The sequence below is a fragment of the Ochotona curzoniae genome, unplaced genomic scaffold, assembly GCF_017591425.1.
Source record: "Ochotona curzoniae isolate NIBS_2020 unplaced genomic scaffold, NIBS_Ocur_1.0 contig_605, whole genome shotgun sequence".
NCBI lineage: Eukaryota > Metazoa > Chordata > Mammalia > Lagomorpha > Ochotonidae > Ochotona > Ochotona curzoniae.
Genome location: NW_024466491.1, coordinates 3,166,147 through 3,192,712, shown reverse-complemented (window position 1 = coordinate 3,192,712; position 26,566 = coordinate 3,166,147). Strand labels below are relative to the sequence as shown.

General features: G+C 61.9%; 1 protein-coding gene across 1 annotated transcript in view; it reads left to right on the top strand.

Annotated features, from left to right (window-relative positions):
• The first annotated feature begins 724 nt into the window (after positions 1 to 724).
• PTPRS (protein tyrosine phosphatase receptor type S) overlaps positions 725 to 26,566 on the top strand; it is a 41,934-nt gene continuing 16,092 nt past the window's right edge. The window contains exons 1-11 of the mRNA XM_040990667.1: positions 725 to 821; positions 5,039 to 5,227; positions 7,807 to 7,952; positions 8,212 to 8,353; positions 11,595 to 11,783; positions 12,886 to 12,894; positions 14,068 to 14,085; positions 15,088 to 15,198; positions 17,002 to 17,013; positions 24,770 to 25,039; positions 25,851 to 26,432. Of these exons, the coding sequence (XP_040846601.1) occupies positions 5,137 to 5,227; positions 7,807 to 7,952; positions 8,212 to 8,353; positions 11,595 to 11,783; positions 12,886 to 12,894; positions 14,068 to 14,085; positions 15,088 to 15,198; positions 17,002 to 17,013; positions 24,770 to 25,039; positions 25,851 to 26,432 (1,570 nt within the window). The 5' untranslated portion in view covers positions 725 to 821; positions 5,039 to 5,136. The remainder of the gene's footprint in view (positions 822 to 5,038; positions 5,228 to 7,806; positions 7,953 to 8,211; positions 8,354 to 11,594; positions 11,784 to 12,885; positions 12,895 to 14,067; positions 14,086 to 15,087; positions 15,199 to 17,001; positions 17,014 to 24,769; positions 25,040 to 25,850; positions 26,433 to 26,566) is intronic.

The following is a 26,566-nucleotide window of genomic DNA, read 5'->3' as shown; positions in this document are numbered from 1 at the left end:
GTGGCTAGATACACGCAAGGCGCTTTGTTCGCGTTGGCTCATGGGGAACCCAGCCTTTCTGCTAGGGGAAGGGTGCGCGCCCACAGTCCTGGGGTCTCCCCACCACCAGGATCGTGGCCGCCCCTTCCCCAGGGGAGCCGCATTCCCTGCCCATCGGTGGAGTTTTCAAACCCGCACGAGGGGCAGCAGAGCGCATGCGGATTGGCTGCTGGGGCGGGTCGCCCCTCCATCCGCTCAGCTCCCTTCGGATGGGATCGGGTGTCAGGGGTTTGACCGGGCAGCTGCGTCTGTTTCCAATCGAGCCTTGCGCTCTTCGCCCCCTCCTCGGGTTTGCGGCTAGGGTGGGGGCTCCCCCACTGCCACCATGGCCCCCTCCTCATCCATCCCCCTGGTGGCCCGGCCGTGATCTAAGCGGTGATGGGAGAGGGGTCCCCCCAGCAGCCGCCGCTTCTCCTGCCTCCCCAAGTTTTGGGTATACCATGGTCCCCAGCCCGCTGCAGCTCTCATCCACCGTGGGGGGCCTACTAGAACCGAGAGGTAGTGGTGACGGGACGACCTGGCCCTGCACCCCCATGGAGATGGCCCCCACCCCAGATGGGGCTCCCCCGCGGGTCCCCCCGCCCCGCTTCCGCCGGGCGCCCCGCCCCGGCCCCGCCCCCAGGCCAAACTCCCTTGCTCGCCTGCTTGCTGGCTGGGCTCCGTTGCTGGTGGAGCCACCGAGGCCTCTCCGAGCACTCGCTGTGCTCCAGGGCGCCCAGTGGAGGCGCGCCAAGAAAGAAGCTCGGGCTGCCCAGGCCGGCCCCATCTCCAAGCAGCGGTGGGTGAGTGCGCAGCGGGGAGCCCCTTCCGGTCCTGGGGGGGGACCCCACGTTCTCTTCCCACCTACCCTCACCCCCCCCACACACTGTCCTGCGTCTTCCCCTGTACCGTGCGCCTTGCGCCCTGGCCTGGCTCAGGCCCGCTGCCCGCCGTCGCCTCTCCGGGCACAGCCTGGCCCAGGCCCGCTGCCCTGGCGCCGCCACCCCCCCCACCCCGACCCAGCGGCTCGCACTTTGCAAAAGTGCAGACCGTTAGGCACCACGGACCCCCTCCCCCGCCTGGCCCGGGGCCCACCTCCTCCCCCCCAGCTCTCCCCACCTCCCGGGGGCGGAGCCAGGCACCGGCCAGCCTCGGCCGCCAGCCCCGGCCTGGGTGGGGGGCTTTGGGGCGCTCCTTGCTCGAGATGGGGGGTACCCTAATGGCGGCAGCAGCAGAGGGGGTCTGGCCCAGGGGGCGGGGCTGTGGCTGTGATTTCCAGTCTTAGCCACCCCTGCACCCCTCTGGACCACAGGACGGGAACTGCAGTGTGGGCCGGTTCAGGTTGACCCCACGGGACTTCCCTGCCAAACTGTGGGGCCCCTTCTCCCTACCCGTCCCTGGCTTGGCTTTCAGCAGCCGGCGGTGATCTGCAAAGGGCCTCTGGTCACTCTGCACTGGCTCCAGGGCCAGCCTCATCTCCCCGCCTCTGCGGCTGGGACAGACCCCCCCATTCATGTCTCCTGCCCCCCATTTTCTGTGCCTGGTAAGGGCGTCGTTGTTGGAGAGTACCAAGGAGGGATGTGGGGGTTGCGGGCAGCACTGGACATGCAGAAGGTACCCACTGTGTGCGGGAGATGCGCGTTGAAGCTGGGGTTCGATGGCGGAGCCAGGGAGAGGGTACGGGCAGCGCAGGATGGCCACTGGGACATGCAGGGGTTTAGGGGGCAAAATGTCCTGGCTGGGGGGACCTCGGGGTGGGCTGGGGTGGGTGGGAGTTGCTCAGGGAAGGAGGTGGGAACCCACGTAGAGGTGCGAGGGGTACGGGTCACCCCAAGATCTTAGCCTCCTGAGCCGCATGTGGGAGCTGGGCAGGGTTGAGAGCTAGGGCCTGATCCAGCAAAAGGGAGTTTGAGGACCACCCGTCCCTGCCTGCCGTCCTGCAGGACGCTGAGTCAGTTAAAGGCAGATCCGAATGGGGGACCCCTCGCGGAGCCTATCAGCTTGGGGGGGTGTCTCAGTTGGGGTCCCTTTGGTCCTATGGATGTTCTCATAGTCCCTGGATAACACAGGGGTTCTGGGACTTGAGGGAGAAGATTCTGGGATGGGACATGGTGGTAAGGGTCCTGTCTTTCGCGAGCCCCACTGGCCTGGGGGTACGTGTTGAGCGGCTGAGCCCCCAGGCTCCTCAAGGGCTGTGGCTTGGCGAGGCGTCCCTGCCTTGTGACACCCCACTCTGGGTTACAATGACCCCTTTATGCGTGCCAGGCCGCGTGGGCACACGGAGCCTGCTCCAGCATCGCGTGACACTGGCCGGAGCGGCTGCCCACTTGGCCTGGCGGTTGGCACAGCGTGGGAATCCAGTGGGGTGAGGGGGGCTGGGGGGTGTCTCAGATGGGGCCGCCCCCCTCTCTGTCCCTCAGCTGGCATTGCTGAGCCGCTGTGTGTCTCACTTTACTCTTCGGGAAACATGAGCGGCCGCGCACCTACACCTGCAGCTGCTGTGGGTGACCGCAGGCGGGGAGCAGGCAGTGACCCTGCCTCCCACGCTCCCCCAATCTGAGTGCAGCCCCAGGGGCAGCTGTGCCTTCACGGGGTGGGGGGAGGGTGTGTCAGCTTCTACCTCCTCATCTTGAGGGTGGACCATTGACCCCGGTGTCGCTCCCTGGCCTGGGCTATGCAGGGTTCCAGGCTGGCCCCGTGGGTCCTTCCCAGGCTGGCCTCTGTCCCTTCCTCTTCTGGGACTTGCGGGTCCTGCCTCACCCTGCTGCCCCACGACATTCAGCTTCTGGCTGTCACATCCAGGCATGGAATGTGCAAGGGCCCGGGGGCAGCACCCGTCCGTGGGAGGGACAACGAGAAGGTCAAGAGGGTGCAGAAGAGGCAGGTCGTTCAGTGTCCTCTGGGGTCACAGGGATGCTCTGGCCTTTGACCCCAGGGAAGGCAGGTGGGAGACCGGCTGGGTTTGGGTTTGGGGGTCCAGGAGGGACCGTACCCAGCCCAGGTACTCGGAGGCACCCTCTGGCAGCTGCAGGGAGAGGTGGTCGGTCAGCTGCCTGTGGGCTGTGATCTGGTGGGCCAGGTGCCTGGGAGAATCTAGATGCTGCTCTCCAGCCCCCACGGTGGGAGACCCCTCATCAGGGTCTCCACATGCCCCCATATTGTGTGTCCCTGGGGGTGTCTCATTGCCATGATGTGCCAGGTTTGGGGTGTCTGTTGCACCCCGCTTCCCCTGTACTCTTACCTCCACACTGTCTGCCTGCCTGCTCCAGGCTGTGAGCCGGTGGGTAGGGTCTGCCTCGGTTTCCCCAAAGACCTTCCTTCAGGAGCCACGTGGCCCTGACACCCACACTGCCTCCCCTCTCCCCAGCCCTTCTCCAGCTGGAGCCGAACAGATGTGCGTCTGTGGGTGGGGCCCGCTGCTGTGGCCTGGCCCCTCCACAGCCACCGCTGTTGTCCTCAGCCCCGGCTGGCTGCTGTCTTCCCCCACTTTGCCTCTTGAATGGCCCCCCGAGTGGGTGTACCTGCTCCCCTTCTTCCTGTAGGCTAGGTTGACTGACAGGTGGGGGCGTGGCCTGCCTGGGCACCTGTTCCTCTCCGCTGTGAGGTTGAGCCACACTCACCCGGGTCCGGGGCCACCTGCCTGGCGGGGACCATGTCTGGAGGCCTCTGAGCTGACCGGCTCTGTCATCTGTCTGGCTCGCCTGATCTCGTGTGGGGCTGACTCTGTGCCTGCTGATCTGGGGTGTGTGTATGTGGCCTGACTGTGCGCCTGTCAGTTCCCGCTTGCCACCCCAGCTTCTCCTGACCCCAGACAGGGGTGTGCGGCCACACTGGCCCAGCCCTTCCCCTGTGGCTGCCCCGGGGCTGGGTGCGGTCACCACAACGGGGTAATTTGGGAGCCCGAGTCCCAGTGGCCGCTCCATCATTATGAGCCTGGACCCGCCCGGGGCATGGCCTGCCGTGGGGTGCGGGACTGCCCAGTTCCCTTCCAGCCTCTGGCTCCAGCTGTGGCAGTGTGGCGTGGATGTGCGTGTGGGGTACGGGGTGCTGAGCTGTGAGTGCCGCAAGGGAGACCCCAGCTCTGGCTGTGTGCTGGGAGAGGGGACAGCAAGGGCTTGGGGGAGAGGGGCTTCCTGCAGAAGGGGGAGACCCGTGCTGGGCTGGGGGGCAGTGGAGGCACAAACTCCTGGCTAGATGGGGTGGGGTCGGGAGGGAGGGCGGAGCTGGGTGGGCGATGGACAGGTGTGGGGAAGTGAGGACCCCCCCTCGCTGGGCTTGGGACACAGGGTCCTTAAGTTCCTGCCCTCTCTGTTTTTTTAATTAGCGAGAGATCTTCCATTGACTGGTTCACTCCCCTAATGCCCGCACAGGCTCTGAGTGCACCAGACGACAGCCAGGAGCCGGGAGCTCCATCCGGGTCTCCCCTGTGGGTGACAGGAGGTCCTAAGTGCTTGAGCCTTCCTGGGGCTCCTGGGGTGTGCATGTGAGCACGGAGCTGGAGTGGCGGGGTGCAGCCAACATCTGGATCCAGGCTTTCAAAATTGGGATGCTGGGCCCAATGCAGTAGCCTAACGGCTAAAGTCCTCACCTTGCACACACTGGGATCTCATATGGGCGCCAGTTCTAATCCCGGTAGCCCTACTTCCCATCCTGCTCCCTGCTTGTGGCCTGGGAAAGCAGCGGAGGACGGTCAGAAGCCTTGGGACCCTGCACCCGCGTGTGAGACCTTGAAGGGGCAACAGGCTCCTGGCTTCGGATCGGCTCAGCTCCGGCTGTTGCGGTCACTTGGGGAGTGAATCATCGGAGGGAAGATCTTTCTCTGTCTTCCTCACTGTACGTCTGACTTTGCAGTAAAAAAAAAAAAAAAAAAATTGGGGTGCTGGAACCCAGCTCTCCTCTTGCTGTCACCTCTGACCCCTCTGCCTGCTATCCAGAGCCCCCTCTGGGCAGCCCCCTCCCACCCCCCAGATGGCACCCACCCCTCCAGCACCTTCTCATGACCACTTCGCTGTCTCTGCAGACGCCGCCCCGTCTGACACTGGGTGCGAGGCCTCGCTGTGAGGGACCCGGGAGGCCAGCCCCCTCCAGGACGGAGGTCGTCGGAGGCCAAGCTGAAGCATGGGGCCCGCGGGGGGCCCCGGCGTGGCAGTCGTGGCGGGGCCCCTGGGCCTCCTGCTGCTCCTGCTGGCTGGAGACTGCGCTGGAGAAGGTAAGAGGGGTCTAGCGAGCCGTGGGGCTGCGTCAGCGCTGTAGCGCTGGGGGAAATTGAGGCACAACCGGGAAGTGGCTTTGCGAAGATTCGAACCCCGCCTGCCAGGGCCGGGGCCATGGTGGCTGGGGCTGTGGGCTCGGGCTGCCCCACCGTCCCGTCTGGTCTCCACAGCTGGAGATGACGGTCTGGGAGGGGAGCTGCCCGTGTGGGCAGTGTTGGTTGGATGAATCACAGATGGACGGAGGCCTGGGGGCTGAGGGGGCAGGCCCTGAGTCAGGTGTGCACTGGCGTCCCCTGGTGGACAGCAGATCTCACAGTGGTCCCTGGAGTCCAGTGTGGAGCTGGGAGCCAGCGCCCCGGGGCCGTGGCCTGCAGGGTGGGGGTCAGGGAGACCACAATGGTCTGTCGGTGCTAGATCCCAGGGCTGGGCCCCTCCAGACCGTTCGGGGCTGCTAGGCCCGAGGTCTCCCATGGGACAGCCGGGATTCCACAGGCCCAGGGCAGGCAGCCGTGTCCTTGGGCGGCCCGCGACCTCCGCTCCAGGATTGGCTCTCGGTCCGGTGGGACTGTCCCAGGCTGCAGGGGCCGGGAGGAAGCGGGAACGCACGCTGGCCTGGAGCCCTCCATCGCCACAACTGACTTGGAAACAGCAGCAGAGGCAGGGCCGGGCCGGGCGAGGGGAGACGGAGGACCCTGGGGGCTTCGTGCCACGATTGCCCCTGGCCTTCCCTGGCCTTGCACCCGGGGGTGCTCCCCCATCCTCCTCCCAGCCTGCAGAAGGAGGGGAGCCAGGAAGGCAGTAGCAAGGGCCTCTCTGAGGTTTTTTTGGCAGCCTTTGCCCTGGCTGGCCATTCCTGGGGTCACCGCTCCCGAGGCCAAGGCCCGGGCAGCTAGCCCAGGGAGGGGTGTGGATCTGAACTTGGGGACGGGATTTGGGGTTTGGCAGTAGAGGTTGCTGGTAGCGGGCTGCGGGGTGAGGGTAGGGAGGTGTTCAGGGTCTGGAGAGACCCAGTCCGTGTCCTGGGATGCAGGAATCGGGGAGTCTGTGGGGACCCAAGCTGGACCCGATTCCTCCCCCTAAGGAGTCTATGTGCTTTGGAACTTCTGGAACGTTCCAGAAATTTCCGTGTGAGTCGGTGGCCTGTGTTGTTGTTGTGTCCAGCTTGTGTTTTGGTCGTTCCAGCTCAGCCTCTGACCGTCCCCCCCACCCACACACACACAAACTTGGGGCGCCAGGGGCTGCCTTGAGCCTCAGAGTGGGGACCCTGTGCCCCGTGGCACAGCTGTGTGGATTTAATTAATCTCTATTCATGGGTTATAGAGGGGTCCTTTTCTTTTTTTATTTAAGACTTCTGTATTTGAGAGAGCTGAGTTTCGAGGGGGTGGGGCAGAGGGAGACAGAAAAACAGGGAGAGATCTTCCATCTGTTTGTTCATTTCCCAGATGGCCACAATGGCCGGGGCTGGGCCAGCCAGGAGCCAGGAGCCAGGAGCTCCTTCTGGGACTCCCACGTGGGTGGCAGAGACCCAAACAGTGACCCCCGGGGGATGCCAGCTGCTGTGCCAGTCCGCTGGCCGCTGTCGGCCACTTCTGCCACAGTCATGTTCTCGCAGGCCTGATGCTGGTCTGTCTCCCGGGTCTGCACCTGGCTTTCGGGGTTCTCTCGTCATCACCGCTCACGGAAACGGCGGCCCTGGTGGGTGCTCACGGCAGGCTGTGCAGGTCATGACTAAAAAGAGGCCAGTGCTAGCTTATTTGTTTGAAGTTAAAATAATTGTTTCAGAAAGATTTGATTATTGGGCCCAGTGTGGTAGCCTAGTGGAAAAATCCTCACTTGTCTTGCGTGCGCCAGGATCCTATGTGAGCACCGGTTCATGTCCCGGATGTTCTAGTTTCCACCCAGCTCCCTGCCTGTGGCCTGGGAAAGCAGTGGAGGACGGCCCAAAGCCTTGGGACCCTGCACCTGCATGGGAGACCCTGAAGAGGCTCCTGGCTCCTGGCTTTAGATCAGCTCAGCTCTGGCCGTTGCGGTCACTTAGGGAGTGAACCAGCAGAAGGAAATTTTTTCTGTCTCTCCTTCTCTCTATAAATCTGCTTTTCCCATAAAATAATAATAATAAAAAAACTTAAAAAGTTTTTGATTATTAGAAAGCAGAGTTAGAAGAGGCAAATCTCCCATCTAGTAGCTGGCAAAGCCAGGAGCTCCATCCGGGTCTCCCAGGTGGGGAGCGGGAGCCCAGTGCTTGAGCTGGGCTCAGGGGTGGCCTGCCGTGGGGAGGGACGCTGTCCCCGATTCCTGCCAGGGCTTTGCTGGGCGCCTCGAGGCTGTGGCCGGGCACCCTGAGTGGAATGTGGGTCCCTCCTGACGAGTCAGCTGCGTGCCGTGTGTGGCCTTGGGGGCCCGGGTCGGGCACGTGGGGACGGAAGCTGGAGGAGAATGGGTCTCCACCTCCCTCGTGCTCGCGTCCCGTGAGGGTGCACGAGGCAGGGGGGCGTGCTGTGGCGTTCTGGCCTGGGGCTGGGACCCCCGCCCCACCCTGCCCTGCTACAAACACAGACCCTGCTGTGTCCCCCAGAGCCACCGAGGTTCATTAAGGAACCCAAGGACCAGATCGGGGTGTCCGGGGGAGTGGCCTCCTTCGTGTGTCAGGCCACGGGCGACCCCAAGCCACGGGTGACCTGGAACAAGAAAGGCAAGAAGGTGAACTCACAGCGCTTCGAGGTGAGTCGGGCTCAGGGTGGGGCGGGCTCGGGAGGACCAGGCCACCCCACAGATGGGCAGGCCTGACACGGTCACAGCACACACCCACACGCTCCCCCAGCCCACACGCACGTGGCCGTCGTCCCCCTGCACGCCTCGGGGTGTCTGCCCCCACACAGCCCCGGGTCCACGGTGAGGGTGACCTGCAGCCCAGCCGAGAGTGGACGGGCACCTGGCCGGGACCCCCAGCCTCACCCAGCACCCGACCCACCCGTGACAGACGATCGAGTTTGATGAGAGCGCGGGGGCCGTGCTGCGGATCCAGCCCCTGCGCACGCCCCGGGATGAGAACGTGTACGAATGTGTGGCCCAGAACTCGGCCGGGGAGATCACTGTCCACGCCAAACTCACCGTCCTGCGAGGTGTGTGCGTGGGAGGGGCGGGGCCTCCCGGGGTGGGTGGGGCTGTGGCTGGCAGGGGCGGGGCCTTCCTGGGTGGGTGGGGCTGTGGCTGGCAGGGGCGGGGCCTCCCGAGGTGGGTGGGGTGGCGAGCAGGGCTGGCTGGCAGGGGGGGTCTCAGGTGGTGCAGGAGCCAGGACTCGATCTGGTGCTCATGGGGGACACAGGTCACAGGCCTGGTGCAGCCTGGCGGCCGTTGCCTGCACTTAGGGTGTGGATCTGCAGGTAGAAGCTTGTTCTCTCTGCTCTCAGTAGCTTTTTTTTTTTTTTTATTAAGGAATTGAGGCAAAAGTCGAACTTATTTTAGTGCAGTAAGGAATTTGAACTCCAGGATTTGTTCATAATTTTGTTTTCTGGGTACATTGTGAACAGGGGCCACAGCTCAGGGAAGGGTCTGCAGCGCCCCCTCGGGCAACTCCAGGTATGACAGGTCTGGAAAGGGTGTCTGTAGCGCCCCCTCGGGCAGCTCCAGGTAGGACAGGTCTGGAAAGGGTGTCTGTAGCGCCCCCTCGGGCAACTCCAGGTATGACAGGTCTGGAAAGGGTGTCTGTAGCGCCCCCTCGGGCAGCTCCAGGTAGGACAGGTCTGGAAAGGGTGTCTGTGGCGCCCCCTCGGGCAGCTCCAGGTAGGACAGGTCTGGAAAGGGTGTCTGTAGCGCCCCCTCGGGCAGCTCCAGGTATGGCAAGTGAGGAAAAGGTGACCACTGCCCCCTCAGGCAGCTCCAGCCATGACAGCTCAGGAAAGGATAGCCACAGCGCCCCCTGGGTCAACTGTGGGTATGGCAGCGTTCCTGTATAGCCTGTGGGAGCCGAGAGGTCTCTGCTCCCTGTAGGAACCTGGTCTTGAGGGACTGAGCCATGGCAGCTCTCAGCAGGAGGGGTCCCTGGAGGAGCTTCCTCTAGTGTCCTTGGGGACAGCAGGAGATGGCACAGAGTGTCTGAGGGAAAAACCCCCTTTAGACTGGGAGACCAGCATTGCCTTCCCATGCTGTCACCTCGGCCCCCAGTCTAGAAAATCTGTAAAGTAGGGTTGGCATAGTGCATTGGGCCAAGCCACTGCTTGCCCCAATGATACCCCATGTGGAAAGCAGTGGAATTCAGGCCAAGTGCTTGTGTCCCTGCCACCCACATGGGGAGACCCAGATGGAGCCCCTGGCTCTGGGCTTCAGCCGGGCCCAGCCCTGGACTTTGTGGCCGCTGGGGGAGGCAGCCAGCAGGCGGGAGTGCTTTATGTGTCTCTGCTTCTCACTCTGACTCTGCCTTTTGAATAAACAGATCTTGAGAAAGATCCTACAGTTTGATTGCATGTACTGCTGTTGTAGTTGAGAGATTATTTTTTAGTGTTTTTATTTATTTGAGAGAGAGCAAGAATGCATGTGTTCCAACCCACTGGAACACACCGCAAATGCTCCCAGTGGCCAAGCCAGGAGCCTGGAGTTCCATCAGGGTCTCCCATGAGAGTGTCAGGGACCCATTGCTTGGGCCGTCCTCTGCCGCCTCCCACAGTGTGTGTGCACAGGGAGCTGGGGCTGAACCATAAGCCCAGGAAGCACAGCGTGAGGGTACGGAGTTTCGCCAGCTCTCTTTGACATTGTCTGCCACCTCCAGTAGAGATGACCACTGTCTGATGGCAGTGGGGGGTGGGGAACGTTGCCTTTCCAGCCTGCAGGCCCCCCCCCATTGTTGGTCCTAACATTAGCAAGGACCAGTTGAATCCAGTCATGGAGGGACCTTTGGGTGTGGGGTAGGGAGTGAGGGATTTGACCTACGCCTAACTCCTTCCATGTGTGTTCCCCAGACCTGGGCAGTGGGGGCTGAGGACTGGGAAGGCACTGCGGGTCTCCCCACTAGGCCGTGGCTGCTCACCTCCCACCTCCCGGTGCCTCCGCCATCTGATTATGGAGCCCATGCACGCCTGCCTCCCTCGCTGTTGTTTTAATTAAGCTCCGAGGATTCGGGCACAGAGCGCTCTGCCGCGAACATTGCTGTTTAATTAAACGAGCTCTGGTAACAGTGGTGGCGGCGGCAGCAGCCTGGCCCCCACATGCAGGCGGTGGTGGCTGCCCACCCACGCTCTCAGCGACCCCTCCCACACACACCCCACCTCACCCCACTCCATCGCTAAGGCAGTGGGTAGCTTCACACTTGTATGAGCCATGGGTGCAGGGACATACACGGGCGCATGCACACACTGCAGACCTAGGAGTACTGCCACCTTACCGTGCACACACACACAGACACACACACTCTGCCACTGTCTCCCAGACCCAGGCAAGGACAGGCAGGCAGGGTGGCTGGCCATTAGGATGCCCACGTCTTAGTTCTGCTTCTAGTTGGAGCTGCTGAAGCTGTCGGCTGGTGGGGGAGGCCACAGTCGGGACTGGGCCAGGCGAGAGCTGAACGCTAGGTCTCCATGTGGGTGGCCCAGGTCCTCCCCCCCCTCCCCAAGCACAGAAGCCACCATAGCCAGGAGGAGTGTCCTGAGGGGGGGGCGGATCCTGCTGCCCCACCCACCCCACCCACTGTGGCAAAATGGGCTGTGGGGCTGACCAGGGCTCCAACAGTGGGCGCCCACAGGTCAGCTGCTGGGCCCGGGCTTCATTCCAGCCAGGAACACAGAGTTTATTGTCCCTGCCTCGCCCCTCCACCCCCACCCCGTTACTTTCCAGGACCCCCGAGGCTGGGGAGTGCCTCGGCCAGGTGCCATGGCCCTCCAGGGTGAAGTCAGTCATTGGGACATTGGGCACCCACTGTGTGCTGGACCTCATGCAGGTTCCCTGAGCAGCTAGTCCAGGCTCTAAAGAAGACCCTCAGGGCCCCCGGGGATGGGATCAGGGGATGAGGAGCCTGTCCATGTCCTGTCAGGACACACCCACAGCGAGCTGAGTCAGGAACAAAGGAGGGTCCCTTCCAGCTCCCCCCTTCTGCCCCCTGCCCACATGGCATGTGGGCACCTCAGCTGCCAATCTGGCCCCAAAAACCAGAACTTTAAGGAAAGAGGGGACGCTGTGTGGCTTAACTAGAGCAAGGCCCACTGGGGTGTGCCAGGGGGGGTCTATCATGTGCTTTGCCTGTTCCCCCACACACACCCTCATGGCACCCCCACACATACCCTCATGGCAGTACATACCCCGTCCCCTATACCTGTCCAGTGGCCCCCTGGCTGAGGATGGGCAGCTGACAGGTGCTGCGCATGTCTCCAACAGAGGACCAGCTGCCCCCCGGCTTCCCCAACATCGACATGGGCCCCCAGCTGAAGGTGGTGGAGCGTACACGGACGGCCACCATGCTGTGCGCCGCCAGCGGCAACCCCGACCCTGAGATCACGTGGTTCAAGGACTTCCTGCCTGTTGATCCCAGTGCCAGCAATGGGCGAATCAAGCAGCTAAGATCAGGTGAGTGGGTGGCAGCGTGGGGCACAGCCCACGTTGGGGAAGCTACAGAGTGTCCACACGCTATGGTGTCCACATCTATGGTGTTGCCTGTGGGGCCGAGAGGAGGCCCAGCCAGGTAGAGGTGATCAGAGGAGCTGGCCAAGGGAAGGCCTCTCATACCTGTGCGTGGCGGGGACAGGCGGATGAGTGCGTGCAGTGCCCAGACGGGCGGCCACATGCCCGCAGGAGGGACTAGGAGGCGAGCACGCCTCCGCAGGCCGTGGAGAGCTGGCCTCCTGGGCTTGATCGGGAAAGGCGATCGGGCAGGATCAGGCAGCGTCTGGGCGTGGCTCCCGTGCAGCCTGCCTACATCCCCTCCCCTAGCAGGAGGGAGGGGTGTGTGTGTGTGTGTGTGTGTGTGTTGTGTTGTGTTGTGTTCTGTCGCCGTCCCCTCCCTCCTGTCTCCCGTGTGTGCCTGTCTGCCCTGCCTGGGCGGGCCTGACCCTCTGGCAGACACAGTACTTTCTCGTGCGCCTGCACCCTTGGGGTGGTGACTCAAGCACTGCATTCCATCTGGCAGCCATGCGTGGGGGGACACGGGTGGCCGTGTGCACCCTCCGCCTCCCAACCCCGGCATGTGGTCGGGACGCGTGACGGGCCCATGCGTGTACCACACTAAGCACTCTCCCTGTCTCTGCTCCCTGAGTCTCCCTGCCTCGGCAGGACCCCATCCCTCTGCGGGCCTGCCCACTCGGCCCTGCCGAGACCTCATGCCCTGCCCACTCTGCCACCCTGCAGCCCCAGGCATCTCCCTGGTGGGACGAGGCCAAACGCCCAGCCCTTAGCCTGGAGACCCAGGACCCTTGTCTAGGGGCTCCGATCCCCCACCCACCCACCCCCAGCTCCATTTCCTGGAGTCGCTCACCTACACCGAGCCTGTCTCCCAGCCTGTCTCTCACCTGTCTCTGAGCAGTCCCTCTGATGTCCTGGGACGCAGGCTGCTCCCGTGCCCATGGCCGTGTCGCTGTCCCCTGTCCCCTGCCGGTGAGGGCTCCAGGCTCTTGCCACTCGGTCGTTAATAGGCCTGTTCTCTCTCCTTATCCCATCTGTTGTAACGGCCCAGAGACCTTTGGTAAGTGCGACCCTCCTTTCTGCCACGTGTCGCTCACTAACTCCTGCTCCCCTACACTAACCGTTGCCCTGATGGTGACCGGGCCCCACTCCACGTGGCATGCTCAGTGTCCACTAACACTGCCTGCCCCGCCCTCCCCAGAGAGAAAAGAGGAAACAGCCAGAACCCCGCCAGCCCCAAGGGGGGCGCTGGCCAGACCTCAACGTGCAGCACCCCACTCACACACACACACATACACACACCTGCCTCAGGGGGTCCTTAGCCCTGTTGGGAAAAGACTAGGTTTCCAGTTTGGGGGCTCTGCAGGCAAGCCTGGGCAGTTTTCCAGCCAGCTCATTGTAGGGAGTGGAGGTGGGGTGTCACTTCCTTTTCTGGGTGTCCATCCTGAATCTTGCCACAGAGCTGATTCTTACTTAAGTGAAAGTGGCTGATGGCCCCTGGCGTCCCGGCCCCCCCCCGCCTCCCCAGCGTGCCTAAACCAGGACTGAGAGCAAGTCTGGTAGCCGTGGCGGCTGAGTGAGGCACGTGTTTCCTGGAGCAGGCAGGCTAAGTGGATGCAGGCGGGCCGGGAGCTGTGAAAGAATGTCAGAGACGTGCAAGCCATGGGTGAGGGGTAATCCAGGGTCTCCGGCATCTTCCTTCACGGCCGACACTAGGGGACCCCCGGGACAGCAAAGATAACCCTTTCCTCTTTTCCTTTGGGTCATGGCAAGACCTCCAGTCCTCCTCCTCCCCTCAGCCCCCCTTTGTGCCCCTGCCCACCCTACCCTGTCAGCCTGTGTGTGACACCCGCCCCCCCGAGCTTCCTGTTTGGTCCAATCCTGGCCACTAACCCCTCCTGGCCTGCCCCACCCTCCTCTCTAACAAGATTCCCCACACCCGCCCCTTCGCCATGCTTCCCGCCCTTCCTCTGCTGGCTCAGAGGGAGGGTGGCCGCCACCTTCAGGCAGGCCTCCTGGCCAGCCACCCTCAGACCCCTGGCCCTGCTCTCTGGGGAGGGCTGCTCAACTAAGCCTGCAGCATCTGTAAGCGACCCCCCACCCCCCAGCTGGGGCCACCCACCTCGTCTGGCACTGGCCTGGGCCGGCCTCCTCGGAGCCCCCCCACTTCCTCCCTCCCTGGCCCTGTGACTGGCGTCTGACACTTACCGGCCTGTCTCTGCTTCCCTTACAGAGAGTACTCCAATCCGAGGTAAGAGGCTCTGAACGGCCCCACACACTCTCGCTGCCCTCAGACCCTTGCCCGCCTGCCCCCTCCCCATCCCGTCTAGTCTCTGTGTGTCTTTGTCTGTCCAGGCGAGGCACTGGCCCTGGGGAAGGGGCCGTGTCACTCGGTGCACCTGTCCCAGGGGTTGGGAGCTGGTGCCTGCCAAGCCCTCCTCTGCGGTTGGGCCACCTGGGAAATGAACGTGCTATATAGTGGGCCCCTTACCCCAGCCTGGGGTGCGGGTGGTGGGGTGGGGTCCCCTCTGGGCTTCGTCCTGTGATAGGTGCCCCCCACTGCCACGACTGGGACTCCTAAGTGACAACCTGCCCATGTGTGTGTCACACTTACGGAACAGAGAGTAGCTGGGGGAGAGCGTGGCTTGCTGGGGACCTCGAGGTGGCTGTACGTGGCTCAGCTGGGGCACAGCCCAGCTTCCGGGGGCCCTCAGGGTGTCCACAGCTCAGCCTCTCCACACCCCGTGGCCTCGGGATTCGGCCCTGTCATACAGTGATGGGTCTTACTGAAGCTTGTTATCCCCGGAGAGGAATCTCTCATTTCCTGGGGGGGAGACACTGGCCAAGGAGCACCGGAGATAATTGGATGCCTGTGACCTCCCCATAGCTCCGCTGGGGTTCCCGACAATGATGCAGGGCTTAGGACCACCGCTGTGAGCTTGGGAGTCTGCTGGCTCTCTACACTGGCTGGGCCCCAGGAGCTCCATCTGGGCCGCCCTCGTGGGTGGCAGGAACCCAGGATGGGGATGGCCATATTCTGCTGTGCGCGTTAGCAGGGAGCTGGACTGGAAGCGGAGCAGCCAGGGGGCTCGAACCTAGAATGCTGGTGGCCCCTCTCCTGGCTGCCAGGGGCTGGGGATGGGGGAGCCGTGAGCTGGGGCTCCCCCACAAGGTCTGCCTCTCTGAGACCCTCTCAGGCCGGACCCACTCCCACCCCTGCTGACTGCCTGAGCCTTCTGTCTCCTCTCCCCAGGGGCCCTGCAGATCGAGAGCAGCGAGGAGACGGACCAGGGCAAGTACGAATGTGTGGCCACCAACAGCGCCGGTGTGCGGTATTCGTCCCCGGCCAACCTCTACGTGCGAGGTAGGGAGCTCCACGGCCAGGTCGGAGGCAGGGACCCTCCCGCCCCGTCCCCCACCATCATCCCGCATCCCTGGGGCTCACAGCCTCCGGGCTCCCCCCCATCTCCCCTGAAGACCGGAGCGGGAAGGCCCCTTCCCCAGTGGCGGTGGCGGTGGGGACATCAGCGCCCCCTCGTGGGCCTTGTGGGTTCCCTTGTCTTACCACGGATACAAGTTCTGTGCCTGGAGGGGAGGCTGTGGGCGGTGGGGTCGGAGGGGGTGGAGGTGGGGCCGGGGTTTGAGGGTCAGTCTTGGGCCTACAGGGCTGTGGGGGGGAGCATGCAGGCTTCGGCCCCAGCCCCACCCCACCCCAGTCAGCTTCTGTGGTGTAACCGTGCCTTCCCGTGTCGTGTGCTGGCTCTGCTTCTCCAAGTTTCTGTGGCCTCGTAGCTCCCTGCTTGTTCACCACCCACCCGAATCTAGTACCCTTGAGCTCAAAGCTGGGGGAGGCAGGGGTCTTCAAGGCTGGGCCCCTCCTCGCCCACGGCCTCTCCCCTTGAGTGTCCCAGAGCCCACCCCTAGGACAAAGGCCACCCTGAAGGGCAGTGGTGGGGTGCACTGCCCGTGACGTGGTGATGGTAGCAACTGGTCCACTCTTGGTCCACAACCCGGCCCTGAGAAAGCCGCCTCCTTGGAGGGGTTGGGGGGGTGTCCCTCGGGATCCCCCAGCCTCGTCTGTCTCTGTGGGCACACCTGAACCTTCGTCTTGGCTTTAGGCTTCCCTGGCCCCATCACTCCCCTGTGGTCCCCGACTCCCGACAGCTGGTTCTGGTCAGACTGTGATGAGGGGCGCGGCTCCTCCTGCAGCCGCCCCCCACCCCCCCACCCCCAGAAGCTCTGGGAGCTAAGCTTGTCCTCTCTGTGGTCACGGAGGCCTCAGCTGACCCCTTGTGCTCCATCCCCCTCCACCAACCCCCTCCCCCAGAGGCTGCCTAGGGGCTCCTCTTACCCACAAGACCCCCACCGCCACTGCCCCTGTCCACGCCATCCATGACTCCCACTGGCCTCAGTGACATTTGGGATCTGGACTCGATGATCTGTCTGGCCTCAGAAGGCACCTGTGGAGGGGGAGGGGCGGGGCCGGGGAGGTGGGCGTGAGCGAGGGTGGTGGGTGGTGGGGGGCTCCGCCAGGCTGCACCCTGGTGAGTCGTAATGTAGTGGTGGTGGTGGTGGTGGTTGTGGAGGTGGAGGCAGTGGAGGTGGTGGTCCTGGCTGACCACTCCGTCTCACTGTCTGATGTCTCTGCCGAAACTTGGGGTGCGACCGTTGTGAGCGTGTGAGTGTGGCAGGGCTGCAGACAGGCTGGTGGGTCGTGAGGGCGGGGAGGACCTCGTATCCCTTGGCCCGCCCCTCCCACCCGAGCACCTGCCGAGCCACCTTCCTCCCGTGGCGGTGAGGGTGCTGCGGGCGGCCTCGCAGCCTGGACCTGGGCCTCAGTTGCTCTGCACTGAATTGAGGAAAGAAATGAGAAAAGCTGCCAGTGGTGGCTGTGCGTGCGTGCGTGCGTGCGTGTGCGTGCGTGTGCGCGCGTGTGTGCGGGGGTCAGTGTGAAGGTTGAGAAAGAGGAAAGGATCGTTGCTGTTCTTTTTATTTTTTAATTTGAATTTTTTGTTTTTTGATTTAAAGAGAAAAATCATACTAATCAAGCAGGCGGTTGCAGGTGACGGGCTTGGGAAGTCCTCTTTTACTCTCTGTATCTCCCCTATTTTTTTCTCTTCTTCCCATGTCATTGTGTCCGCATCCAATCCCCTTTTCCATCCCTCAGAACTTCGAGAAGGTTGGTGTGTTTTTTTCCTTTTTACTTTCTTTACCCACATTTTTACATTTCTGCGAGATGACACGCACGCACACACACACACACACACACGTAACACACACTGACATACCCGGGTGCGCGCGCGCGCACACACACACACACACACACACACACACACACACACACCCAGACACGCACATGGAAAACGAAGCAAAGCAAAAAATTTGAAAAAGTCTGGAGTGTGTGGCGGATACGCACACCACAAACAAACAAAAACAACAACAAAAAATAAATGCCAACCGAGAGCAAAACCCAGAAAGACACGAAATTCTGAACCGCGCCCAGCCCGGCCCAGGGCCGGCCGCACACACGCGATGCTTGCCTTGTCTCCTCTGCATCCGTTTGGTAACGTTGTTGCTAAGTTCTTGCACTCCTCGTCGTCATGGTAACTTGGGCCTGATGCATGCTGGGAGAATGTATGACAGTTTCTCTGCATGCCACTCTTGTCTTGGTTTGGTGAGTTCCCGGCAACCTTCCGTGGGAGTGTTTCTTCCTCTTTTGTTGTTGTTGGTTGTTTTTGTTTTGTTTTCCTTTCTTCCTTTTCGTTTCCTTTTTTTTCTTTTTTAGTGTTTTTTTTTTTTTTTTGTGAGGGGGGAGGAAGGGGTTGATGGGTTTTTTTTTCGCCCTCCGTCCCACCCCTCCCCTTGCTCCCCGCCTCCCCCAGAGTGCGTCGGCTCTGGCTGTGTCTCGTCTGCGTGCTGTTTGGTCTCCGTTCCTGGGCTGAGCTGCTGCTGTGTGGGCTGTCCTCAATGCATTGTGAACCCCAAGCCAGTGTTCCTGTGTCAGACACGGCCCCGGAGGGCGGGAGGGAGTCCCACAGCTGCGATGCCTGGGTAGGAAGTGACTGTCCGGGCTAGGCACATGGCCGCTGGGGCCCAGAGGAGGGGTGTGCCGCCAGCAGGTCCACTCACCTGAGCCCTCTTCCCAGGGCCGCTCCAGGTTGGCCACACTGGAAGGGAGCTGAAGTGAGGGTGGGTATTGTTCCTGACACTGGTTTCCGCAGTCCAGCCAGGTAGACCCCAGCCTCCCGAGTCATGCCCGGGTCAGGGGAGCATCAGCATGACCTGGGGTTAACGGTGGAGACGCCGTCCCCATCCCTGGCCACCATGTGTCTGGCCCCTGGTGCGTACAGTGACAGCTGGCATGATGACTTGGTGTGTCCTGGCTGGGCTCACATCCAGAGCTTTCCATCCGAAAACAGAACACAACAGATACTGGAAGTGGCACTTGGCCCAGAGTGCAATGCCTCCTCCTCGCAGACGCTGCTGGCTGCTCCCCCATGCCTCTAACCCCCCTGTCCTCTAGCAGGCTCTGGGCCCAGGCGCTGCCATTGTCTGTCTAGCCCCACAGCATGGTCACTTTCTGAATACCTGAACATCAGAGCTGTGGAATTCTGGGAAGAAAAAAAGAAAACCAGGGATGCCTCGGACATAGCTTCTCCCCTCTCTGTTCCCAATCTTCCCCTCTGCTCTGCTCTCCTCTCCTCTGCTCTGCTCTCCTCTGCTCTCCTCTGCTCTCCTCTCCTCTGCTCTCCTCTGCTCTCTCTCTCTCCTTCTCTCAGACCTATAAAGCTGCATTCCTTCATCTTGTGCTGCTTCTCGAGAAAGGGCACAGCCCCAACCCCCGTGAGAGCCATCCCTCGCCCCAGTTAGAGCTGCTGTATTTCTGGCCCCAGCTCACTGCTCAGCTCGCGAGAGAGGACAGCCTCCTTGCAATTGCCCTCCACCCGCCCACCTTCTCTTTCCTCATCAACCCAGTGTGGGCGCTGCCATGCTGGCCCTTGGAGAACCCTTAGAGGGTTAGGAATTGGAGGAGGGGGTCTTCTTGGAGCCCTTCCACTGATCTTAGGTCCTGGTGGCATGGAGCCGGACAGGGGTGAGAACTTTGGTCGGGCGGGGAGAAGGGGGCAAGACTGTGCAACAGGCTCTGGGCTGGGATGGATCTGGACTCCAGCCCCCATCTTCCGTCCCTCCCTGGCTGTCCTTGGCATTCTTGGTGTCCCTGAAGGATGCGTGAGATACCATGTGGAGCAGCCACTTTGGAAAAGCTGCTCAGGGCAGAAACTGCTCCCTTTGGCTCAAACCTCATGTCCTCCTGGCTCAGTCCCCACCATCTGCTCCCCTCCCCAACCCCCTGCTGATACCCCCAAAGCCACACTGGTAGCCTGCCATCCACCCCACTCCCCTCAGGAAGCCCAAGAGGTATGAAGGGGGTAGTCAAGGCCCCAGCAGCAGAGCTAAGCTAACCTTGCAGATAAGAACCAGCCCGATTCTAAAACGCTGGGCTGCCCAGGCTGTTGGCCTGGAAAGCAACAAAATTTACAATGTTACCAGTGGATCCCCTCCTGTGGAGGCAGGCAGGCAGCTCTGCCCCAGGGATACATTCATTTTAATCCTTTGAAATGTTTCTTCTGAGCTCCACCCCTCCCCATGGGGGCCGCAGTTGGGGTCAAGGGTTGGGGATATTTATTCCACTGGCCTTTCTCCTCCCAAGGGCAGCCTCCTAGATCTGTGAGCACCTGAGTTAGCTAAAGCTGCATGTCCCGAAGTTCCCTGAGTGCACTGACCAGAGGGCACGTCTCCTCCCCACCCCGCCCCAGCAGTCTCCAGCTGTGAGTTAGAACTGGCTGCCTTTTGGCACTGGTCTGCCCCAGGCCATGTCTGAACCGAGGCACCCAGAGCCTGGTTAAACTGTGCCTGGCTCCCCTTTCCTCCGCCCCGCCTGCCCCTCTGCCCAGGGCTGTGGGGGCACACAGGGAGAGCTCTGCGGGTAGTAGGCTGAGCTAGGGAGTGTGGGAGCCGCTGCCAGGAAGAGCTGGATTGCCCCGTTTCTGGGTCATCCTCTGTGGACTAGAACCTTTCGACACCCAAGCCCTAGAGCTGATGGGAAGGGAGGACCCCCTAGGTACACCTCCTCCAGTTACTGTCACCCCACAGTGGGTAGGCACGAATCTGGAGCTAAGAACACCCCTCACCTCCAGTACCCCCAGCATTTCCTGGGGTGCATTGAGTAACCCCCACTTCCTGCTCACCAAACCAGGAGCCGTGAGTTCCCTCCCGCTCCACCTGCCTCACCCTCCCAGCCACAGTCTTGGCCTTGACCACGTATGGGCTAGGCAGACGTTCTCATCTCACCTCCACCTGGCGGGGGCCGCCCCACGGGAACACTGTGCACACTTCGCCTGCTGCCTGCCCCCCTCCCCTCGCCCGGCATTGCTGTCTCCTCTCTGGGGGTGGGGGAGGGGAAGACTAGATTACACCTGGTCATTTGGGAAGCGCACACCTCCCTCCGCCACCCCCACCTCGCCCCTAGGCTGGTGGCCAGAGAGTGAAGGCCAAAGGGGAGAAGGAGCTGGGCACCAAGGAAAGAAAATCCGTGATTTATTAAAAACCACAGCGAAAAGTCCAGCATCGAGGCATTGCCAAAGCCTGCAGGGCAGGGGAGGCGGGATGTGTGTGTGGTTGGGGGGGTGGTGAGGGGGTCCAGGTCCCTGCAACACTAGCTGGCTTATTAGCTAGCTGTTGGCTGCTGGAGGGAGCTGGCAGTGGGAGAGGCGAGGCAGGCAGGAGCGGCTGGGGAGTGGGGGACAAGGCAGGTGCAGAGGGCAGGCCAAGGGGGTGCTGCCCGCCCACCCTGGGCCCGCGGCTGGGGTTCCAGGCCCTTGCGCACCCCTCCCACCCACCCCCCACTTCCCTGACAGGTGTAATCTAAGCTTAAATAACCCCTGGCAAGGCTGCATCCACCCTGGCTTCTCCCTTCCCCCGCTCCCTGCACCTGTATATCCATTTTGGCGTTTGGAGAAACCTCTGCAAGTTTCTCTCACCCCAAAATGCCTGGCAGAGCCCCCCTTCCCTGGGAGCTGTGGCTTGCTGAATCGCGCTGGCACGCACTGTGGCTCGGCGCCCGGTGCTTCAACCAGACCACCTCACGTTGCAGTTTCCTCCCTCCCTCCCTCCCTCCCTCCTCCCTGCACCTGCTCCCACCCCCCCCCACCGCACCCCTCTCTCTGTTTTGTTTTTATAATTTTTTTGTTGTTAAGTTTTTGGTTTTTGATTCTGTGCTTTCTCCAGCCCAGGAGAAGGGTTTATCTCTACTTTGGATGGTTTGTGAGTTTAGGTTTTGGGTTTTTTTGTTTTGTTTTGTTTTTTTGTTTTTGTTTTTGTTTTGTTTTTCCATGTGAATCGGGGTTTGAAACCACCACCACCTACCCCTTCTGCCCCCTGCCACGCTCCTCCTCCTCCTTCTGCCCCCTCCCCTGGCCCATGAGGTGGGGGGGTCCCTCCCCTCCTGGCCACTTGGCGAGAAGAGCCGGATCGCAGGGCCAGCTGCAGCGAGCTGAGAAGCACGGCTGGTACAGCCCCTCATAACCCCCGCCTGGAGCCCACGTTCAGGTCGGTAATCGGGGGCGGGCTCCTGTGGGCTCCGCGCCCACCTGACGTCACTTGCACCTCCAGCTGGCAGCCAGGGGTGGACCGAGGCTGCGGGCGGGTGCCAGCAACCAAAAACCAGGGCAGAACACAGGTAGCCCAGCCTTCCGTCCCCCTGGCCTGGGCCCCTAGGGCTGGTCCCAGCCGCACGGCAGCCGGACAAGGGGGGCGGTCCTCCTGGAACTCGGGGCGAGCCAGCCCCCCTCTTCCTGCAGCAGGACCTGGAGGAAGCAGAGGAGGTGGGCAAGGGCCGCTGGCCATGCGTGGAATCTGTGTCAACAGGTGACAGCCCACGTTAGCCATACTGTGGACAGCCTTGTTACAAAGATGTGTGTACTTCAAAAAAGGGGCAGCTGCATGTGGCGTTAAACCTCCAAATCCCAAAATGAGAGCTTCCCACCTCTGATGGTCCGGCTACCCTGTGGGGTGAGGACCTTGTATTGATGGTCTCTGGACAGATATTATGAGGGCTGCTGGCCATTAGTTAATGAGTAGGGTTCCTCCTCCCTCCCACCCCCATTTTGGGGTCCACAAAATGCATAAGGATGCATACATTTGAAAGAGCTGTACGGTATAGAGGACATTTGGCCCATGGGTTAGAAAAAGCCCATCTAGTCTGATGAGCAGGGGGTCCATGTGGGCCTGGATTTAGGCTCTAGCCACTCCTCCATCTATCTCCCCTTCCCCACCTGCCCAGGGACCCCCAACATTTCCCTGTGTGACCCCCTCCCGGCTCCCCAGGAGCTGTGGTGTCAAGCAAGGCCAGGATGCAATGGGGGTCCCGGCTCCCCAGGAGCTGTGGTGTCAAGCAAGGCCAGGATGCAATGGGGGTCCTTCCTTTAAAAGACAAACTAATTCAGCCCCAGTGTCTGTTACGGCAGCTGGGAGGCGATCTGGCCAGCGCCATGTCCCAGACGGAGTGCCTGCTGTATACCGACTTGGCCATTGTCCAGCAGAGCACCTGTTGTATACCGGGCCCCGCCCCGCCCATTACAAGCCCAGATGGGAAAGAAGGCTTTGGGAGGGTGAGGCTCCACTGCCCTGCCCCCTCGAAGTGGGTGACTGGAGTTTAGGCTCAGCCCTGGCGCACGGGGCAGGGGCAGCAAGGGCTGGGCTGGTTCACCCCGTAGCTGCTTCCTCCAGGAGGGTCCCACTGCTGCGGGCGGGCCCCCTCGGACCCGGGCCAGGCCCTGTGTGTTCTGCCTGCAGGTGGGCGGGCGGGTGGCCGGTGGGGGAGACCCCGGGAAGCCCCCCGACCCTGTCCTTTCAGACCCCGATTTTCAGCTCCCCCGCCCCCACCCCACACACCCGTTCACGATGTGTCTTTCTTTGCTTTGGAATTTTTCGTTTTCTTCCTCTTGCTTTGTGGGGTGTTTGTTTTCAGCTGGGGTTTTTGTTGGTTGGGTTTTGGTTTTTCTGGTTTGAGTTGGAGATTCTGCCCTCCCCGCCCTCTCTCTGGTTGCTTTGATCTCCCCGTCCCCCTGTAGTTTGGTTTTTACCATTGTCGTCTTCTGTCCCGGATCAGTGCGCTCCCCCCATCGTGTTCTGTTTCCATGACAACCGCGCGCGTGGGCACACCTTGTTCCCACCACCACCACCACCACCACCACACCGTAACCCCTGCCTCGCTGTGGACACGGGCTGCCGGCACAGGCCGGGTCCGCTGGCCGGATCCAGGGTCTCCCCCAGCTCCCCCATCAGCACCTTCTGTGTCTGTTGGCATGCACGGCCCCGCCCCCTCTCCATCCCATCTCGGCCTCCCCCCGGACTTTTCAGGGGGGCTCCATTTTTTGAAGGATCCCCTCGCAGTAAACCCACCCCCATAAACCCAGAGCCAGGCAGCCAGCCTGGAAGAGAAGGCGGGCACAAGGGTAGCCCTGCCCTAGGCTGCACCCCCAGCCCCACCTGGTGGCCTCTCCCCGCCAAGACCTTAGTCCTGGCTGCCTTATTGGGTCAGGAGACCCCGGTCTCTGTCCCACCCCCCACCCCCCGCCATCCATCCCCGCCGTTGCCCACCCGGGCCCACCCCTCCCTCTCCCTTCTGGAAATGGAGCTCCCCAGCAAAAGGTGCCGCGTGCCCCCTTTTCTCGGTGGATCTGCACCTGCCTACCGCCGACCTGCTGAGAAACGTCCAGAACGTGTTCCCCACCCCACTCATCCCTCCATGGGCCAGCTCATCCCGTGTCCCTTCTGACATGTGAACTCGGGCCCGCGTCTGATCCTGCCAGGGCTGCGATCTGACAATGCGGTTGGTCCCATTGTCACATCCGCTAGGGAGTTCGCTCGGCGGGGGGAGTGGTGGTAGCCCCCTCCTGCCCTAGGCCCCCTCACTCGCTCTGTCTCTCTCTGTCTCTCTGTCTCACTCACTCTCTCTCTCTCTGGCTCTCCCTCCTCTCCCTCCTCTCCCCCGTCCCCACACGCACCTACACACGAGGCCCCTGGACTCTGGCCTTTTCCCCCTCTCGTCTCTCTTGGATCCTACTTTTTGCATGATGTTTGTGACTTGAGAGCTGCATCTACCGATGGAAACTTGTCCGATCCGACAGAAGCTTCTAGAAGAGTTTCTATATGCCAAAAAAAAAAAAAAAAATCAACCACAAAAATTTCATTAACGTTTCTCATCTTTTTTTCCCCTTCCCCGCCCCCTCCGCCCCAGAAGGTCTTTGGGAGGTGGGAAGGGCTGACTTACACAAAGGCAGGAGAGTAGGGGAGGATTGGGGGGGCCCACAGGGCATCATTGCCATGGCCCCCCCGGGGCCCAGCTGTCCCGGCCCCCTTGTCCCCATCCTCCCATCCTCCCTTCTGGACCACGGGAGATCTGGCAGGTCCAGGAGGAGGCCACACTCACATATGACCACACCCCCAGACGAGGCCCCGCCCATGTGAGGGCCGCGCCAGCTTCCCCTTTGGCCTCACAGCAAAGATGAGAAACTGCTGATAAATTTTTGTGTCCCCCCTGTGCTCTGGCCCAGTGACTGGTGGCAGAAACCTTGTCGCTCTAGAATAACGCTTCTTGTCTCGGTATATCTTTCTTACTGTTTGTGAAGTGCCTTCCTTTGGAATTTTCAGTTTTCTTTGCGTTGGAATTTTTTGTTTTTGTTTTTTCCTTTCCTTTGATTTGCTTTGTTTTCATTTGCGGGGCAAGGGGGGAGGGCTGTTCAGCTGGGGTGGGGGGGAAGGCCAGCGCCCTGTTTAAACAGATGTCCCATTCTGTCCCCTCTCTTCTCTCTCTCTCTCTCTCTCTCTCTCTCCTGCTCTGCGCCCTGCCCCACCACCTCCCCAACCCCCAGTCCGCCGCGTGGCACCCCGCTTCTCCATCCTGCCCATGAGCCACGAGATCATGCCAGGCGGGAGCGTCAACATCACCTGCGTGGCCGTGGGCTCGCCCATGCCCTACGTCAAGTGGATGCAGGGGGCCGAGGACCTGACACCCGAGGATGACATGCCCGTGGGCCGGAATGTGCTGGAACTCACCGACGTGAAGGACTCGGCCAACTACACGTGCGTGGCCATGTCCAGCCTGGGCGTCATCGAGGCCGTGGCGCAGATCACCGTGAAGTGTAAGTGGGTGTGTGGCCGTGGGGGTGGCAGGGTGGGAAAGCCACAGTGCACCCCCCGCCTCTGACATTCCCGAAGAACAAATAGACCAGAACTTGGTAAAGCTTTTTTTTTTTTTTTGTAAGAATTATTTTTATTGGAAAGGCAGATTTTCAGTGAGGAAGTGAGGAAGGGACACAGAGAGAAAGATCTTCCATCCTCTGGTTCACTCCCCAAGCAGCCACAGGAGCCAGAGCTGAGCTGAGCTGATTCAAAGCCAGGAGCCTGGAGCTTCTTCCGGGTCTCCCACAGGAGTGCAGGGTCCCAAGGCTTTGGGCCGTCCTCCACTGCTTTCCCAGGCCACAGGCAGGGAGCTGGATGGAAAGTGGAGCAGTTGGGACACGAACCAGTGCCTATATGGGATCCTGGCAGATGCAAGCTGAGGATTTAGCCACTAGGCTACCTTGTCAAGCCCCAGTGTGGAAAAGCTTTGATGGTGGACATTTGGGGCACGCACGGCTCCAGCTGCCTGCTGGGCACCCCCCAGGGGAGGGGAGGGAAAGGGCTGAAGTGCTTGGGCCCCTGCAGCCCCACGGATCAGACCCAGATGATGTGTGCAGCTTCTGGCTGTGGCCTGGGCCGTGAGCCAGCGGGGGGACGAGCCTGCGTGCCTGCGTGCCTGCGTGCGTGCCTGCGTGCCTGCCTCGGCGCTGCAGGGCCGTGCTTGGCTGCCGGCAGCAGGCCGTGCTCAGCAGGGGCGGCTGTGCGGTAGGAAGTGCCTTGGCCACTCACGTAACCCTGCTTCCCCACGCCCTGCCCCGTCCACCACCCCAGCACTGCCCAGAGCGCCAGGGACGCCCGTGGTGACGGAAAACACAGCTACCAGCATCACCATCACGTGGGACTCGGGCAACCCCGACCCCGTGTCGTACTATGTGATCGAGTACAAATCCAAGAGCCAGGACGGCCCCTACCAGATCAAAGAAGACATCACCACGACACGCTACAGCATCGGGGGCCTGAGCCCCAACTCCGAGTATGAGATCTGGGTGTCAGCTGTCAACTCCATCGGCCAGGGCCCCCCCAGCGAGTCGGTGGTGACGCGCACGGGCGAGCAGGCCCCCGCCAGCGCGCCCCGCAACGTGCAAGCCCGCATGTTGAGCTCCACTACCATGATCGTGCAGTGGGAGGAGCCCGTGGAGCCCAACGGGCTCATCCGCGGCTACCGTGTCTACTACACCATGGAGCCCGAGCACCCGGTGGGCAACTGGCAGAAGCACCACGTGGACGACAGCCTGCTGACCACCGTGGGCAGCCTGCTGGAGGACGAGACCTACACCGTGCGCGTGCTGGCCTTCACTTCGGTGGGCGACGGGCCGCTCTCCGACCCCATCCAGGTGAAGACGCAGCAGGGAGGTGAGCCCCGGAAGGGCCCCAGCCGCCTGTGGAAGCAGATGTTTGAGGCTCCGTTGCCACTGCCGCGGTGGGGTGGGTGGGTGCCGGAGAGGCAGCCGTGGCAGACGCCCCCTCTCCCTGTGTCACTTCATTTG